The sequence below is a fragment of the Bos taurus genome, chromosome 9 (genome assembly GCF_002263795.3).
Source record: "Bos taurus isolate L1 Dominette 01449 registration number 42190680 breed Hereford chromosome 9, ARS-UCD2.0, whole genome shotgun sequence".
In the NCBI taxonomy this organism is placed as follows: Eukaryota; Metazoa; Chordata; class Mammalia; order Artiodactyla; family Bovidae; genus Bos; species Bos taurus.
Genome location: NC_037336.1, coordinates 50,826,497 through 50,845,858, shown reverse-complemented (window position 1 = coordinate 50,845,858; position 19,362 = coordinate 50,826,497). Strand labels below are relative to the sequence as shown.

Sequence of the window (19,362 nt, the reverse complement as noted above, 5' to 3'; positions counted from 1 at the left end):
TATTAAAAAATAAACAAATTATGTTTGCATTTTACCTGGAACCTCATTGAACACATAGCTTTTATTAAAGAAAACTGATCTCTTTGTTGTGTCTTCCTACTCAAGAGCATGACATAATTTATCATTTAACTATCTTTTTTGATCCTAGAGTTCTTAAATCTATTGATTTTTTTTATCTATTAATTTTGTAACCTGCCAACTTACTTATTGTTCTGAATAGTTTTTGGTCTATTCTCCTGAGTGTTCTAATACATAATCATATTGTCTGCAAATGACAATAATTTTACAGCTTTCTTTTCAAAAATCACGCCTCTTATTTATTTCTCCTATCTTCCAGCACTGGATAGTATATCCGGAACAATGTTAAGTAAAATTGTTGTCTTGTTCCTGACTCTAATTTGTATGTGAGCCAAAAATGTGAGGCACATATGTAATTTAAAATTTTTTTAGTAACTACAAGTTGTTAGAAGTCAAAAGACTCTAGTTAATAATATAGTACTGTATACTTGAAAGTTGCTTAGAGTAGATCTTAAGCATTCTCACCACAAACACTCACACAAAAGGGTTAAAAACAGGAGGTGATATATGTGTCAGTTATCTTGATCTTGGTAATCACTGCTGCTGCTGCTAATAAGTCACTTTGGTCATGTCAGACTCTGTGCGACCCCATAGACAGCAGCCCACCAGGCTCCGCCATCCCTGGGATTCTCCAGGCAAGAACACTGGAGTGGGTTGCTATACACAATGTATATCAAGCCATGTTGTACACTTTAAATACAAATAATTATATTTGTCAATTATTCCTCAATGAAATTAAAAAATAAAGTAAATTTAAAAATAGGTGATACTAATTTTAATGTATTTTATTTGATGAGATATTTAAAATGATCATCTCAACATGTGCTCAACCTAAAAATTATTACGGAGAAACTAAATCTTTTTTTGTCATATTAAGTCTTTGAAATCTTACGTGTATATTTTCAGCTTATTTTACTTAAGATTAGACATAAAGTACTCAATAGTACATGTGCTAGTGACTACCATACTGAACATTTCTAGTGTTTGATAATTAAATATGATGTTAGCTCTTGGTTACTAATACCTGGTAGTAGACAATTCTTCAGATCAGATCAGATCAGTCGCTCAGTCGTTTCTAACTCTTTGCGACCCCATGAATCGCAGCACACCAGGCCTCCCTGTCCATCACCAACTCCCGGAGTTCACTCAGACTCACGTCCATCGAATCAGTGATGCCATCCAGCCATCTCATCCTCTGTCGTCCCCTTCTCCTCCTGCCCCCAATCCCTCCCAGCATCAGGGTTTTTTCCAATGAGTCAACTCTTCTCATGAGGTGGCCAAAGTACTGGAGTTTCAGCTTCAGCATCATTCCTTCCAAAGAAATACCAGGGCTGATCTCCTTCACAATGGACTGGTTGGATCTCCTTGCAGTCCAAGGGACTCTCAAGAGTCTTCTTCAACACCACAGTTCAAAAGCATCAATTCTTCGGCGCTCAGCCTTCTTCACAGTCCAGCTCTCACATCCATACATGACCACGGGAAAAACCATAGCCTTGACTAGACGAACCTTTGTTGGCAAAGTAATGTCTCTGCTTTTCAATGTGCTATCTAGGTTGGTCATAACTTTCCTTCCAAGGAATAAGCGTCTTTTAATTTCATGACTGCAGTCACCATCTGCAGTGATTCTGGAGCCCAGAAAAATAAAGTCTGACACTGTTTCCACTGTTTGCCCATCTATTTCCCATGAAGTGGTGGGACCAGATGCCATGATCTTCGTTTTCTGAATGTTGAGCTTTAAGCCAACTTTTTCATTCTCCACTTTCACTTTCATCAAGAGGCTTTTGAGTTCCTCTTCACTTTCTGCCATAAGGGTGGTGTCATCTGTATATCTGAGGTTATTGATATTTCTCCCAGAAATCTTGATTCCAGCTTGTGTTTCTTCCAGTCCAACGTTTCTCATGATGTACTCTGCATATAAGTTAAATAAACAGGGTGACAATATACAGCCTTGACGAACTCCTTTTCCTATTTGGAACCAGTCTGTTGTTCCATGTCCAGTTCTAACTGTTGCTTCCTCACCTGCATACAAATTTCTCAAGAGGCAGGTCAGGTGGTCTGGTATTCCCATCTCTTTCAGAATTTTCCACAGTTTATTGTGATCCACGCAGTCAAAGGTTTTGGCATAGTCAATAAAGCAGAAATAGATGTTTTTCTGGAACTCTCTTGCTTTTTCCATGATCCAGCAGATGTTGGCAATTTGATCTCTTGTTCCTCTGCCTTTTCTAAAACCAGCTTGAACATCAGGAAGTTCACGTTTCACATATTGCTGAAGCCTGGCTTGGAGAATTTTGAGCATTACTTTACTAGCGTGTGAGATGAGTGCAATTGTGCGGTAGTTTGAGCATTCTTTGGCATTGCCTTTCTTTGGGATTAGAATGAAAACTGACCTTTTCCAGTCCTGTGGCCACTGCTGAGTTTTCCACATTTGCTGACATATTGAGTGCAGCACTTTCACAGCATCATCTTTCAGGATTTGGAATAGCTCAACTGGAATTCCATCACCTCCACTAGCTTTGTTCGTAGTGATGCTTTCTAAGGCCCACTTGACTTTACATTCCAGGATGTCTGGCTCTAGGTCAGTGATCACACCATTGTGATTATCCGGGTCGTGAAGATCTTTTTTGTACAGTTCTTCTGTGTATTCTTGCCATCTCTTCTTAATATCTTCTGCTTCTGTTAGGTCCATACCATTTCTGTCCTTTATCGAGCTCATCTTTGCATGAAATGTTCATAGCTAGCTTAATATTTACTTTTAAACTGACACTGGTAAAAATTTGGATTTCTATCCAGCTGCAATTTGTCAACCAATTTTGCACATCTACTGAGATGACCGTAGAATTTTTCTCCTTTGACTATGTTACCATTTTATAGTACTGTATATTATCATATATATTATCTAATACCTAAATACCCTTAATTCCAGGACTACATCCTGAATGATTTTTTTATTTTTAGGTAATTCTATTCACTATATTTTGATGCATAAGTAAAATTAGTCTGTAAGTTTATTTTTATGTGCTATACTATTGTATCAGCTTCATTAAGAAGTTAAAAACTTTCCTTTTTCTTTATTCCATGAAAAAGTTTAAATAATACAGAAAGTGATCACTTCTTAAATGTCTGAAGGAACCTATGATCCATCCAGGCTTGGCAAAAGTAGGACCTTAAATATTTGTTGTTTTAACTGCAATATTAAAAGTTATTTCAGTAAAATTTTAAAGCAGTTAGTACAAAGAAGCATTAAAAGTTAAATGTATCCCTGTACCAGAGGATAAATAATTGATTTTTTTCCAGATGATTTGTAATTTAAATAACTCCCAGCAATTGCTGGCATCATTCCAAACAAAAGTCATATTAAAAGATGTATACTGTGTGAAAACATTTCCTGATCCTTAATATTCTCCAGGCAACAATACTAGAGTGAGTAGCCATTCCCTTCTCTAAGGGATCTTACCAACCCAGGGGTTAAACCTGGGACTCCCACATTGCAGGTAGATTCTTCACCATCTGGGATACCATGGAAGCCCCCTAATGTTATATTTTAAGCAAATATCAAAATAAAAAAAGAACAGTGAAATTACTGAGACCATGACATTGGCATGTGAAAAAGCACTTTTGGATTTTGATTAAGTGAAAAATAACAGGCTTTAGGCCCACAATACCCTTTAATCATTACTCATCCAATAGCTAGTGTCTGTCAACCGTGTTTTTATATGGGAGTATCCTAGCCTAAGAGACTTTTCAGGTGACTCAGTGGTAAAGAATCCATCTGCCAATGCAGGAGACGTGGGTTCAATCCTTGGGTCAGGAAGATCTCCTGGAGAAGGAAATGCAACCCACTTCAGTAATTCTTGTCTAGGATATCCCATGGACAGAGGAGCCTGGTGGGCTACAGTCCATGGGGTCACAAAAGAGTCAGACACGACTTAGCAACTAAACAACAAAAACATTCTAGTCTAAAGTACCATTTGACACCATGCAATGTAGGAAAGGACTCTCAAAAAAGTTGACCTGCCCTCAAAATTCATTTTACTCATAATACAATTATTTTCAACTATGGAAAGATGATATCACTTGGCTTATTATTTCAATGTGGGTTTTTCCCCCCTTAAAATAACTTGAAGTACCTATAATTTGGGTAACTTTAGAAAACAGTTTCTCCTTTTACTCACTGTGAAATCACTTGGTGTTTTGGAACATTAATTCTCTATATATTGCACTGCTTCCATCATGGCTATTTAATGTCCTTTAAGACGACTGATTCCATCTCCCAGTTCTTCCACATGACTTTGTTGTATTGACTAAACCCCCTGCATGTACTAGAAGCTTTAACTCTCTACAGTCTCCTTCCCTACAGCATAAAACATGCTGAAATCTCTCCCAACCTGTGTTACAAACAGCAACCTTCCTACTCTGTTGCATCTTCTGCCACCCATCTTTTCTCCTTTTAAGTGACAAATTAGAGCAAATAATATCTATAAAAATGTCATACTCTCCCTCATTTTGATATGCTCTTCTCTGAATATGACATGAAGGACTGGAGTATTAGTCAGGATGCCAAGTATTATTCATTATTGGTGAACAGTCTTATCCATGTTATAGCCCATAATTAGAGTATATTAACAGAAGGGTTTTTTCTGCTTATGCTCAGACAGCAAATATTTTTGTCTCTGCTTCTTCCCCACCCCTTGATGCCTTAACCAGATATGGTAAATTTTTCCCATCTCCCACCTATGGTCATAGTTCCACTGAACTGATAATGGTAAAGGATTACCAAAGCTCTCGCAATGACCAACAGCAGGGGCCACCGTCACTGAGCTCTGCAGTAGTGTGGCTGACCACACCCATTTTATGTTCTCTATGCCTCTTTAGCTTCCTATCGCTGCTTTTAAGACACTCTCATCTTTGTCCCAAGTGCCTTTTCTGACTTGTCCGCCTGTATTTGACTCTTAGATGGTAGTAATTCCAGAATTCTGTTCTTGATCCTTTATTCAGACCCTCAGAGTATGAATATCCTCAGAGATTTCCTGGTCAGTTTCATCTACATGATAGCCCTCTCCATGGTAGTTTGAGTTTAGAAAATTTTCTTTAAAAGATCTGATTATATTATTAATATTTTAAACCACACACAGCTCTTCTCAGCAGGGGCCAGAAATGCCTGGCCCCACCCCCATTCCAGGAGATGTGCCAGTGGCACTGGATGCCTGGGAGCCAGGAGTGCTAAATATACCCCAGAAACAACCCTGCAGAGACACACTGAAAACCTCCCTGAACCTGCCTAGACCAAAAATTATAGCTAGTTAGAAGAACATAGGATAGAGTTAGTAGAGAAGAATAAGTTACACTTGGAGACACTGTGCACTATTAAACAGCATGAGGATTCCTCTCACAATTGTATTAATACTATTTTCACAACGAATCATCTTTAAAATAACTGGCATCACATTAAACACATATTGCCCATGCTTACGCTGTGGAAGTGTGAATTAAAGTAGAGTGTAATTTATTACTGCTTTATGTATTTTGGTTATTATTAATCAGTGATAAAACAACATATATCTAAGAATTTGTCCAAAATCACTGAAGTCAATCCAAAACAAAACTGGTGAAGTTACTGAACACAATTTTGTCTGGTTTTTCCAAAGTCAAAACACACAATACATCAGATTATGTATACTTCACTAATGCTCCAATTTCTCTGACATTCAGCAAAATAAACAATATCTAAATATTTTTAAATGATAGTATGTCCAATATTGCTACTGAATATCTTTGGCTTACCTCATAGGGTAGTTTATCAAAATATCCATTACTTGGCCCTTCTCTGAGAGCAGTACTGCTAAACTTTTTGTTCAGATTGTCGATTTCACAATCATCCTTTTCTTCATAGTCATCTTCATCTAGATCATTCATGTCAATAAGTGAAGTCTTGAGAGAAAGCATGGGCTTGTCCTTCATACCGTGTAATACAACTGCATCTAATTCAGTGTAGTAATCCAGAAGAGAACTATTTATTTCCAGGCGTATAAGATTTGTAGGAAAATTTATCTGCTTAATACAAGGTTTAAACTGGCGAGCTTGAGAAGCATTCACCTTTGTAGGTTTCTCTGACCAAAGAGTCTCCCATCTGCCAAAGAAAGAAATTTCTCTATAATACCATTTAGAATGACATTTCTGTTACTATAAAGTTAGGGCCCCATGCCAAATATGTTCCACTATGAAGCAAAACCATTAAATAAAGCAGATAGATACAATCGAACCAATAATTATTACCAGGACATGAAAAAAATTTAAATCTAAATGCCATAGACCTTATACTTAAAATATTTTTACTACTTAAATTATTTTTAAAACTCCTTAGAAAGTAATTTTAGGCATATTTCACAGTTAGTTAAAAATTGGAATCACTAGTCAGAGGTACCGGAGAAGGCAATGGCACCCCACTCCAGTACTCTTGCCTGGAAACTCCCATGGATGGAGGAGCCTGGTAGGCTGCAGTCCATGGGGTCGCTGAGGGTCGGACACGACTGAGCGACTTCACTTTGACTTTTCACTTTCATGCATTGGCGAAGGAAATGGCAACCCACTCCAGTGTTCTTGCCTGGAGAATCCCAGAGACAGGAGAGCCTGGTGGGCTGCCGTCTATGGGGTCACACAGAATCCGACACGACTGAAGTGACTTAGCAGCAGCAGCAGCAGTCAGAGGTACATAAACAACATTCAGTTTTACAGAAAAAGTAAACTCCAAGTATTAAAGCACATGAAAGAAAGCACTCCTGGACTTCCCTGACAGTGCAGTGGATAAGATTCTGCCTGCCAATGCAGCGGACACAGGTTCAGTCCCTGGTCTGGGAAGATCCCACATGCCACGAAGCAACTAAGCCCATGTGCTACAACTGCCTAGCCCACATGCCTAGAGCCTGTGATCCGCAACAAGAGAAGGCACCACCATAAGAAACCCGAGCACTGCAACAAAGGGAAGCCCCCACTTGCCGCAACTAGAGAAAGCCAGTGGAGCAATGAAGACCCACTGCAGCCATAAATAAATTAATTAACCTAAAAAAAAAGAAAGCAAGCACTCCTGTGTGTGTGCCCTAAACCAACTGTGGAAACTAAACTGACCACCTTGCCTTATAAAGGTCTCCTTTCCCATTTCTATTACTGGCATCATACAAATTAAAAAAATTTCATTATTCTTGATTTTCTTTTACCCAGTCATTAAGTTTTATCAAAGTTTTCATGAAACTGTCTCATATATGCCCTTCTCCTAAATTTCCATTATTGTCATCTTTGAGTCATCCTTGTATCCTCCATACCTAGCAACTAGCTAACACGTTAACAGGTAAGTAACATTTCCTCCTATTTCTTCAAAATGAACTTTTACTATTCAGCCTGGTTATTCATTACTTTCCAGATAATAAATTTATTTTCACAGAAAGGTATCTGCTCATGTTGCCTCTCCTCTCAATGAAATGCCTAAATTACAATCATCAGCTCATCTTTTCTTCAAGGACTAACTTATATTCCATGTCTTTACATAGATATTCTTATAAAATTATTTTCCAAAATTATTTAAAGATTCTTCATAACAAAGCATCATTAAATATATATACTCTCACATATACGGCATAAATAACCTTTTTTCTAATACATTTTTCTAATCTATCAGAGAAAATTAAAAACATGGACAGAAATACTTCAATAAATACTTCTTTTGCTGTTTAAATTTACTTTAGCTGGCATAACTTTTAAATAAAGATTTTATGTCAAGGTCTAAGTACACTTTTAAGTCTCCCAATAAATACTGCAAACTATTTTCAAAGGAGCTTAGGCCAACAGTATATAAGAATAACCACTGAAAGCATCCTCTATTTTTATTATATATTTATTTATTTGGCTGTGCCAAGTCTCAGTTACAGCATTCAGGATCTTTGGTTGTGGTATGTGAGATCTAATTCCCCAACCAGGGATTGAACCCAGGCGCCCTTCCTTGGGAGCCTGGAGTTTTAACCACTGGACCACCAGAGAGTTCCCAGTATTCTCTGTTTAAAAAAAAATAATCTCTAAATTCATAGTGACCCATATCTCTGTGACATAATTTATAGTTCACTATTAATAATACTTAAAATGTTTTCATATGCCTATTGATCATATCAAACTTTCTTCCTTCCAGTATATTGTCAGTTCATTTCCTTGCCCCAATGACTTACTGATACCTATGTAAAAACTGACTACAGCAAAGCATTTAGGAAACTGAAATATACAAAAGACTGTGAAACTCAGGGAAGAAATCTGAGCCAAGACTATACAAGTCATCGACATACAAGTACCATAATGGTCTTTAGGCCAAGATGGGGCATGCATACAGCACCAATTTCAGGAGAAGGGAATTTTGGTAATTTCTACCTTTAGGAATAAAAGCATAAGGCACAAACTCAATGGGGATTCCAGTAAACATATCACTGACAATAACAGTAGGAACTTTTACAGTTAACAGAACCCTTATAATCACCCCATATTTGTGAGATTTGCTACTTCTCTCCTGAACACTAGGAATAAAACCCATCAAACATATAAAGAGACTCTGAGTATGTGTATTTAGAGACAAACTGAAAGTAGGAATAGAGAGACTGGCCCCGCTGTATAACCAGCCTTGGGAGGCAGGGGAAGAGTTCAAGGAACACAGCAGGTTGCGGCAGATTTAAGGAGCAAACGAAAGCAGGATGAGCATTCTCACTTTCTGTGACAGGCAGAACAGCAAATTAGAAATGCCAGCCTAGATTAAGAAGTGCTCCTAAAGTCTAAATGCAAAAATCTTGAGGGTTTCTAACAATGGTATTGATCTGAACACTCTACTGAAGATCCAGGCAGTTCAACAGAGCTAGCCGTACAGGAACAGAAGTATGAAATATTTAAAACCATGTTCGTAGGGAAATGCATTCCTAACTTTGGACAGATTGTTTCCAAGAATCCTGGGGTACGTGGCAGAAGGTATGAGAAAACTCAGACTTCGGTTCTGCTCATCCTTTTGTTGCTGCTGGAAAATGACATCAAGTGATGTTGGAAGTTTTTCTCATGTCGAAGAAGCAAGGACCACTCAGGACCCTGTGAAATAACTGCCTGTGCTGGTTCACAGCACATGTGGACAAAACCAGCCTCGTTTATTGTTTAGCGTCAATGAGAAGTTTTTATGAAGCTTAACAGAAACACTGAAAATGTAAAACAGAAATCACCTCTGCCAGGTCCTTTGCAATAAATAAAGACACAGACAAAACATGTTCTTTATGCAGAGCTGGACCTGTATTATAATGCAAATTACATTATAAAATTACAAATATAAGCTTGAAAACAAGCATTGATTAGAGCAGAAATATTCTATTGAAATAATGTATTAATCTACTAAAGTCTCCCCTCTCTCTCTCTCTACTTTGCAAAATGGACAAGGTTAAGATGATACTTTAAAACAACTTCCTTAACATTTCTAGCATGTTTAAACATATAAGGGTTAATGCTATTTTAGTATCACTTTTGCTTCTGACTTTAGATAGTATAAATATTATATATTTAGTTATACATAAATCATAAGTTTAACTATGATAGAAGTAGAATAATATCAAATCATCAGTTTTTAGAAATATTTTTAAATGTCTAAACATAAAAAAAATTCAGGTATCATTACTTATATTTTATTTTGATTTTTCTTGATAACCTAAAAAGTAACTAAGAAAAGTGCTAAAAAGATGAAAAATTATTTTATAGGTCTGTGGCCATTTAAATTAACATTAACTATGAGACCAATACAATTGATTTAGGAGTATCTGCACTAAAGTGAATTTTTGTTTAAAATTCTACCAGAACTAGACTATATTATTTTAAAGTTAGAAAAATATCTACCCAACAAGAGAATATATCAATATCTTTTTAAAATTATACTATAGTTGATTTATAACATTAGTTTCAGGTGTACAACACAATGATTCAATATTTTCATAGGTTATAAAATGTTATTATATTACAAAATAATGACTATTTTAAAATATTGGTTGTATTTCCTATGCCAAAATCTTTCTGTTTAGAAAACTAAAGCCTGAACTTTAAAAACTAGTGAGTGAAAGCAAGCACGCAGATACAAATAAATGCACACATGCATGCCTGTGTACACATAATACACACAAACATGCACACTTGCACATAATTTTCCATGAGACAGCCCTGACTCTCTTAATCCTTTAGACCCAGAGCTGCGCTGATGAGATTAAACTGCTCCAAGTCATGGCTTCTGTAGTCTGCACATTTACATGCTAACTTTATCTGCCCATACAGTACATTCTTCTACTGGACAAATCTGACAAACAATTGTTTTAAATCTACAGTCGCATGTAAAGAATTTAGTGTGGAATCCCCATCAGACTGTGCTTCGTCTGCACTTGAAGCACTTAATTCCGGGGTGGTATCAGCGTTCTCTTCACCAGTCCACTTATTTTTCCTTCTCTTGATTGTACTGAATGCCCACTATGTGTCCAGTGCTTGGACACTAGACACTCTGTCTCTAAATGTTGACCTGCTGTTACCCACTGAGAAAGTCTCTCTAGGGCTCCCAGGAAGCAGCAGGTGGACAAGACAGGAAGAGAGATGTTTATCAATAGAAACTGGATAAAGCAAGTTTTCTAACATATTCAGGTTGGAAGCCAGGCACATGGATGCAAATTACTTCCCTGTAACCAAAATTTTTCCTGGTTACTAAGCACATCTAGTAGTCAGCACAAAGAAAGATCTCTTGCCAACACTTCCATTTTACCAGCTGAAAGTGAAAGGAGAGAATAGGAAAACAAGAATAAAATTAAAGTATTCTAAGAGGTATACTTAACTCACTCTGTGTTTCTCAGCCCCTGCTAATGGGCACTATAACAAACTGGCATCTGCTTTAAAAAGAACCAGTAAAGGGTCTGATTATTTCTGACTTAAATCACAAAATCATGCTTCACAAAGTCAAGGGGACCAGATCATGACCAATTCGTGAAATCACTGCTTAAGCAACTTCCTCTGGCAGCAAATCCTGTGACAGCCATTTTCTTTCTCATTGCTTTCTTAACTTCAATACTATATAGTGAAAATGCTTTCAACACTCAAGAGTACCACTAAATTTTAACCCCAAATAGCTTTATTCCAATCAGTTTATTTAATATGACCTCAATTTCTCTTCTCTTTTCCCTGTCTCTCTCTCTTCCAATGTGTAACCCTGCACTTGCCTTTTTTCTGACTCTTACATAAGCATCTATTAAGATCTTATCCTCAGGACCAGGACACTCTATACGATTTTCTTTTCTCTTGGTAGAACACTAGGCAAGAAGTCAAAAGACTTTGAGATCTTACAGGACTACTTGTAACTTTCCCATTTCACTCACCAAATATAAGAAATGTAATCAGACAAAATGGGGAAAGATTGCTTTTCAATTTTCTGGGACACATTCATTTCCCATTAACAAATTCTTGAACTACTCCAACACACGCGATTACTTGCTAAGCCTTAAGGTGGAAATAAGGGCTTCCCAGGTGTCTCAGTGGTTAAGAAACCGCCTGCAATGTAGGAGACTCAGATTTGATCCCTGGGTCGCGAAGATCCCCTAGAGAAGGAAATGGCAATCTGCTCCAGTAATCCTGCCAGGAAAATCCCATGAACAGAGGAGCCTAGTGGGCTACAGTCCACAGGGTCACAAAGAGTCATAATCAGACACGACTGAGAGACTGAGCACACACATACACGCACACATATACATGTAAAGTTGCCAACTGCTCTTTATTTGAGATTCTGAGCATGCTAATTTCTCCGTATAAACTGGGGTTTCTTTTACGAAATGACAGTGATGAAAATGACATTGGTAGCAAAGTAAATAATCTGACAACTCTGTACCAGTTCTCTTTTATTATCAATATATTGTGTCTACCAGTGTATTAGAGCTGACTTTCTCTACCTATGCTCAGCTTATTTCCTGGTAGTTCCATGCTCATACCCCAGATCTGCAGCCTTGCTCCTTAGGGCTCCCAATTGCAGCCTTCTACAGGGAACTACATGGGCTCCCAGAGCCTCTTCATCAGAGAGTGGCAGGTCTCTGGAAGACTTCCATCCCCGTCCCACTCCCCCAGCTCACAGCCCAAGACAGACCAGCAGGGGTGTCTGAGTCCAGCTCCCTGGCAACTCAGCCTCCAGGCTGACTGGGCCTTCACAGACACTGCATCCTTGCCTTCTTCCCTCCCTTACAGCACTTTCCCTGCCCCCTTACTGGTTTCTCCAGGAGCACTTTTCTAACAAACCCTTGGTGGAGGAACAGTCTTCTCAGGTCTGCTTCTGGGAAACTGGATCCAAGAGCTCTACGAATTCCCACAGCTTGTGACTCCTTGACAGCTTGTTCTCTCCACTTTGGGACTTGTCTCACTTCTTGGAACACCAGGATTTCACCTTATGATTCCACTTTTGCACGTGCTGTTCTCACTTCACCTTTCCTATCCAAATTAAAGCCTTACTCAACCCTCAGTCCCAAGTAAGTCACTTCCTCTGGGAGGACTTCTCTGAGCCCCACAGGCTTTCCTCTGTCAGCACAGGCACCCAGCAGTACCCCAGCCCTTTTCCAGGCTGGCCTGTAAAACTCAAAGAACAAGACTCACATCAGTCCAGTCCTCTGTTTTGTTCCCAGCAGTGAGTGGGCAGAGAAGGTGTTCAATCAATGTTTCTGACTGCCGACAGAGTCACCAGAATGCTACCATTTACTAAATCTGCGCAGAAGAATTGTGGGGTTTTTTATACAAATTGTGGGGTATTTTCTAACAAGTTTTTTACACAATGAAACTGATTTCATAATCAGTAAAAATTTTAGGTCCTTTTTCTATCCTGCAGTAATATATATTAGTTAGATTCTTTTCCTCAAAAGCTAATGGTGTTTTCTGTGGAATAAGGCTAAAAATCAGTTAAGCAAAGTAGACTTACATCTGTAAATATAAAGTTGTCATTTTCATCACAATCACACACTACAACTCTCAGCTAGGAACCCAAGAGCATGATTTATAGTCACAATCAGTTATGCAGAAATTAAGTTTTATATCTTATCCAGATACTGATTCATCTTTTTAAGGAAAAACTAGATAGCTTTGTGGGAAAGAGGCAGAGAATGATAGACTCCAACAAAACAATTTTCACATAAGCAAGCATCCTATTCAAAGAAATTCAAAGCATCCCCTTTCAGAAAAAAAGAAAAAATATAATAAAGGATATGTATAAGAAAGGATACCGGTTTTCTGTGCTTTAAAAAACTGATTCATTAATAACATTGTTAACAATGAATTATCAAACTTGTTCTTATAATAATGAATAAAGATTATACCAGGGGTGTCCAGCTTGAGCTGAGCTGTATTCTGCATTTGCTTCCTGGTAGCCTGGGAGGTGTTCCTTGGAGCTGAGCAGACAAGGACCTCTTCTCAACTCAAAGGGAGGAGAGTGTTAAGCCACACCAGATCTGTGCTTACTCCTCCTCCATGGGCAGTTGAGCTCCTACAGTTTAACAAGTGCCCATAAACTGCTCTTGGCCTAGAATAAGCTCATAAGGGCAGAGATTTTTGTCTATTTTGTTCATTGTTCATTAATGTACCTCAACACAGAGAACAATGCTTAGTACATGGTAGACACTCAAATATTTAATGAATGAATAGATGAAGCAATATAAAGATCTTAAACTGGTAAGATCAACAAGTAATAGAACATGGACAAATTAATAACATGATAGTTCAAGGAAAAGGAAATATAAATGGCTCTTAAACATGAGAAAACATTCAACCTCAGAGATGATAAAATAATTTTAACTTAAAGTTAACATGAGATAACATTTTTCACCTACCAAATTAACAAAAATGCTAAAATTTCTTAAAATACTCTACAGGTGAGGCTTTGGTAAAACACACATGCATGTACACTGCTGGTGGGAATATAAATAGGTAGAGCCTCCTTGAAGGGAAATCTGGCACATGTTAACACTACAAATACACAGACCCTTGGCCCCGCAAAATTTCTCGCAAGTTACCCACATGCATGCTTGTACACATGCGAAGTGACTCAATAGCAAGGTTATTCATTGTATTAACACTAATAATAGCAAAGCATGGAAACAACTAAGAAGCCATCAATAGGGAAGTGGTTAATAAGTTGGCGTATACATATACTGTACATTACTTGCAACTGTAGAAAAGAATAAGGAAGCTCTCTTTGCATTTATATGAAAAGATCCAATAAATACCACTAAGTGAAACAAATAAGGTGTAGAACAATGTAAATGGTGTGCTTATTTTTGTGTATAAAGAAAAGTAAAATGAATATATTTGTATTTGTTTATATCTGCACAACAAAACTCTGGAACAATGCAAAGGAAGTGGATGAAAGTGGTTATTTTGAGTGTAGGGTGGATCCTAGGCACATGGAGAACAGGGTATAAGAATGCATTATGTACTTTTTAGATTACTGAATATAATTACCTAATCAAATAATTAGATTCTAAAAAATCAGAAGGTTGAACTACAGAAACAAGACAGGAAGAGAAAGGCGCCATGATGCAAATCAATGATGTAAATAAATAGGTTTTTAGGGAGAATGCATGAACACTTAAGGCAGCATTTATTTTTAAATGAATATACTTGTTACAAAAACATCCATTTAACATTAAAGCTAATCCCCTAAGGACCTCCTCTAAAGTATTACTCTGTAGGCTGACTTTGAGTTAACCAAAGTGTTTAAAAGCAATAACATGATGCCTGTTTGAAAATATGTTAGAAATCATACTTCTAACTAACTTCTCAGATTGGCTCATGTTCCAGTTAGTTCAAATCATGCTTTTCATTTACAGTAAACTCACACAAAAATCTCACAATCCATGATTATTATGGAGTGAGGTATTATAGGTATAAAGAATGCATTAAATTTATCTGATCCTTCTTTCCCTATCAGAAAAGTAAGGGAAATTTTAAAAAATTGAATTTGTTTAAATTACCTAAGAGAATGCTTTCAATGAAAAAAGACCTCCAGTATTGAAACCACCACCATCTTTCAGCAGTAAAATGTAGTCATTAAAAAAAAAATGAGTCTTACCTGACTTCAGCCGGTGGACCTGGGGAATAGGGATTTGCAGAACAAGCTAGAATTCTAATGACTGCTCCAGGATGATAGGTTTCCAGAACGTGAACAGCTGTAGGATACACCTGTTGTTCAAAAGCAAGTTCCACATAGTCTTGGCTCTGGAAATTTGCCGGTGTCCTCTTGAATGGCACAGGAGCACTGGGACACTGATCCCACCATGTTCCGTAAGTTCGAAACACAGCTGTCTGAGTAAAGTCACCGGAACTTGGAAATACATTGGGGACACCTGCTAAGTTCCACATGGTATAGGACATGCTATTCTCACTCCCATAGTGGGAGCTGAAATCCACTACCTCTTTGGCATACTGGACCACCTCTGCATTCAGAGGGGAGGTCCGGCTGTTTGATTCTACAGTTCTATGGCTGTTCATTATTTCTCCTCTTGTAGCCGTCCTGGCTCGGCGCCGAAGGCACATATAATAAAACATAGTCAGAACTGTTAACATGGGAAAGACCGGTGACATCTAGGTGTGAATTATGAAGCTTCAAAAGGTCAGGTGTCCTCAGTAAGACGCATGAACTCTTTGAAGGATGTTCTAAAAAAATGAATGGCTTGGTGAAATAAAATAATTTAAATAAGTAGAAAAATACATGGATAAGGTAACAAACAGGCTTTTTACCCAATGTAATTTCCCAGAGTGAAACAAACAAAAAATGCACTATAAATGTGAATCTCTAAATAATCTAATGTACTTTTAAGAAACCTGAATATTGAAAATGTATACACTTTTATGATATATGGGAAGCAAACTGATATTATAAGGCAATGGAAGACGTACAACCCAAAAAAACCCATTTTGTACAAAATTATAACTATCCTTCAAGAAATACTAAGTCCTTGAACTTTTAAAATTAAAATTATTTAAAATATATGGCAAACCACTAAAATACTGCTGTAAATCCAAAAGGATCTTAGGCATTTTATAACTTCACATTTTAACAAATGATTCCCTATTGTTAATTATGACTCACTTCTGAACATGCTAAGTACAGATTTCACATTATGGGAATATAGTTTTCTAGAGCTGACAGTTAATCCAGACCAACTAAATTAACTGCCTTACACATCACAGATCACCAGACAGTGTTTAATTTATTCTAACTCCCAGCATTATTTGTGAGGGCAGTCCATGGCTGGCTGGCATCTGGTTGGTTGCCAGCTCCTCTTAGAAATCACTCACCCCAGACAGATCGGTCACAGGATACACACCGGAAATGCAAAGATTGGCACTCATCCATGTGGCCTAACAGTTACACCCTGATTTCAGGTGCAAATATTGAAATATGACATTCTTTTACCTGTAAGACAAGAGTTTTAGAAAATATTTTTATTTCTAACTTAGGAAGCCAAATATCCCAACAAGATTATTATCATAGAGAAACAGCTACTTATTAGATACAGAACACTCAAATAGAACAGTCACGTTTTTCTGAACTGCATGGACAATTTTGAATAATATATTTTTTTAATTTTATGATAGAATGTAACAAAATTATTATAAATGAACCCTTTCTACATGAAGGTTACAAACCCACAGCTTATGGTCAAACCACACCAGCAGATATACTCATGTTAAGTGCTTAGTTGCTCAGTCATGTCTGACTCTTTGTGACCCCATGGACTATAGCCCACCAGGCTCCTCTGTCCATGGGACTTCCCAGGCAAGACTACTGGAGTGAGTTGTCATTTCCTTCCCCAGGGCATCTTCCCAACCTAGGGACTGAACCTGAATCTCCTGCACTGCAGGCAGATTCTTTACCATCTGAGCCACCAGGGAAGCCCAAGGGTAAGACGTGTCCCTGGGTGGATATACTTTAATAGGACCAAATAGTGATTTGTAAAGTTGAAGAAGTTTGTAACTTTTAATAGTCAAAAAGACCCCGTGAGAAGAGGCCTGGGCTTCCCTGGTGGCCACTCCTGTTCTCAGCCAGCTCTCCTAGTTCACGACAGACCTGGCCCCTGTCTGGACTGACTAGCTAACCTCTTGGCTACACAAACAAGGCAATCAAGCATACTCATTTTTCTACCTACGAAGCCTTGAGTTTAACCTCTCCTAAGTAAAAGAAGGAAAATACAGCAATTTTTCTTTAGTAGAGCAATGTGCCAGCCTTTCAAAACAGTATACAAAGATTATAAAATATTAGACATCTCTCCTATCCAAAACCTCTCACAGCTTTTTGTTCTTACATACCAGATACAATCTAAACCTCTTGGTTTGACATTTCAAGGCTCTCCTCAAGCTAGACAGACCCATTTCTTTACATCTAATGCAGTAAACTCTGTCACCTTCTAAACATCCTTCATATTTTACTTTAATCTCCCTGACTACCATTTCTTTTCCAGCCCCTTTATTCCACAAATAGGCTTATTATCTGGCACCACCTTTGTATCACGTACGTACTCTTGTTTCCACAAGGGCCTACATTAGGACCAAGTTTCTTGGAGGAAGGAATATAGCCAAAGACTTCACTTATCAAAGTACTCAGTATATGAAATATGACACATGTTGACAGGAAGATGATGAGAAAAAAAAACTATAAAAATCTAAAATAAGTTAAAACTAGATAACAGCATCTTCACAGGTGATGCTAGCGGTAAATAACCGACTGCAATGCAGGAGATGCAGGAGACAGGTTGGATCCCTGGGTCGGGAAGATCCCCTGGAGGAAGAAATGGCAACCCACTCCAGTATTCCTGCCTGAAAGAATCCCATGGACAGAGGAGTCTGGTAGGCTGCAGTCCATAGGGTCACAAGGAGTCAGTCATGACTGAAGCGACTTAGCACAGCACATACAATGGCATCTTCTGCCTCTCAGTCCTGGCCAGATCCAAACACACCGAAATGCTTGACAAAATATAACCAGTAAAACAGGAAATAGAGGGCTGAGTTAGAAACAAATGAGGAAAACCTACGGTTGTGAGAAACAAAGAGGAAAATCAAAAAGCAGACAACAGTAACTGAAGCTATGGCTCAAGGAACTCATTATAGGTCTCAGTGGTTGTAATAAGAGGACTTTCAACACATCCATGCAGAGAGGTGATTTCAAGCCACAGGTCCCATTTGGAAGAATCTTCCTAAAGCCAAAATTCAGGAGAAATCACCCTATCTGTGAAACCAGGAACATGAAAGCTTAGCTCACTGGCCAGGAAGCCAAAGGATACTTGACATCAACGTGGGCAGTGGGGAGAAAGTCAGCGGAGGGAAGTCAGAACCCTGTTAGGCAAGTACCACGCAGAGTATGGGCCTAGATTCACACTGCCTTCATGGCTGAGAATCGCTATACCATCCCCAAGCCAAAAGATCTAAAAAGAAACAGTGGTCCTGAACTGGTAGAGGCAGATGGGAACCTCTCTGCAGGGATGCTTCCACACACAGGACTGACTAAACCCTTAAAGAGATGCATCACAGCACAAACTTACAGACCACAGCAGAAAATGAGCCACTATGACACAGTCGGTAGGCAGACTCACTAAATGGAAGAACCTACATCCTAAGAACAAGAAACAATAGAACACTCTGGACAAGAATTTTTTTGGGAAAGAGTAGCAAAAACACGTATTGAAATAAATAAGGTACTTTTGCAACACGTTACATGTTCTCGTCCTGATAAACCATGAATCAATGAATCAGATTCATCTCAGGACAGACAACACGGAGTGCTGAAGTATAGGACAGGTTGTAAAGGTGGGGAAAATAATGATTTAGAATATCACCTCTTTATTCAAACATTCCACCCACCACAAGGATAAATCTGTCAAAGAAAAAAATTTACCAATGCACAAATATCAATCTAATCTTTAACACCAAAACCTGAAAAGACATAGCTCTTTCTTTTACCACTTATACTTTACTTCAAAATAGACCCCCAGGTAAATTAAGAAGCATAATTTCCCAAAGAAGTTACTTGGTCCCCCTCTTTCTTGAAAGAAAAAGAATTAATGAAATAAAATTAAACTGCAAAAGTGAAATTCAGAAAATCCCACTCAATTGACATCTCAGCTAATTTGGGAAGATTGTGGGTGTTTTATTCCTGGAAATCTTCAAGGGAAGGACAGAAACCTATTTGTCAAGGTGGATGGATGGGTTTGACTCTATAATCTTTAGATA

At 38.0% G+C, this 19,362-nt stretch overlaps 1 protein-coding gene across 3 annotated transcripts in view; it reads right to left on the bottom strand.

Moving 5' to 3' along the window:
- The window catches only part of FBXL4 (F-box and leucine rich repeat protein 4), a 75,591-nt gene that overhangs the window by 39,176 nt on the left and 17,053 nt on the right, over nt 1-19,362 (bottom strand). The window contains exons 2-4 of one of the 3 annotated variants that reach the window (XM_059889779.1): nt 16,435-16,552; nt 15,206-15,805; nt 5,860-6,205 (exon numbers count right to left, since the gene is read on the bottom strand). In XM_059889779.1, coding sequence (XP_059745762.1) covers nt 5,860-6,205; nt 15,206-15,717 — 858 coding nt within the window. In that variant the 5' untranslated portion in view covers nt 15,718-15,805; nt 16,435-16,552. 3 annotated transcript variants of the gene reach the window in all.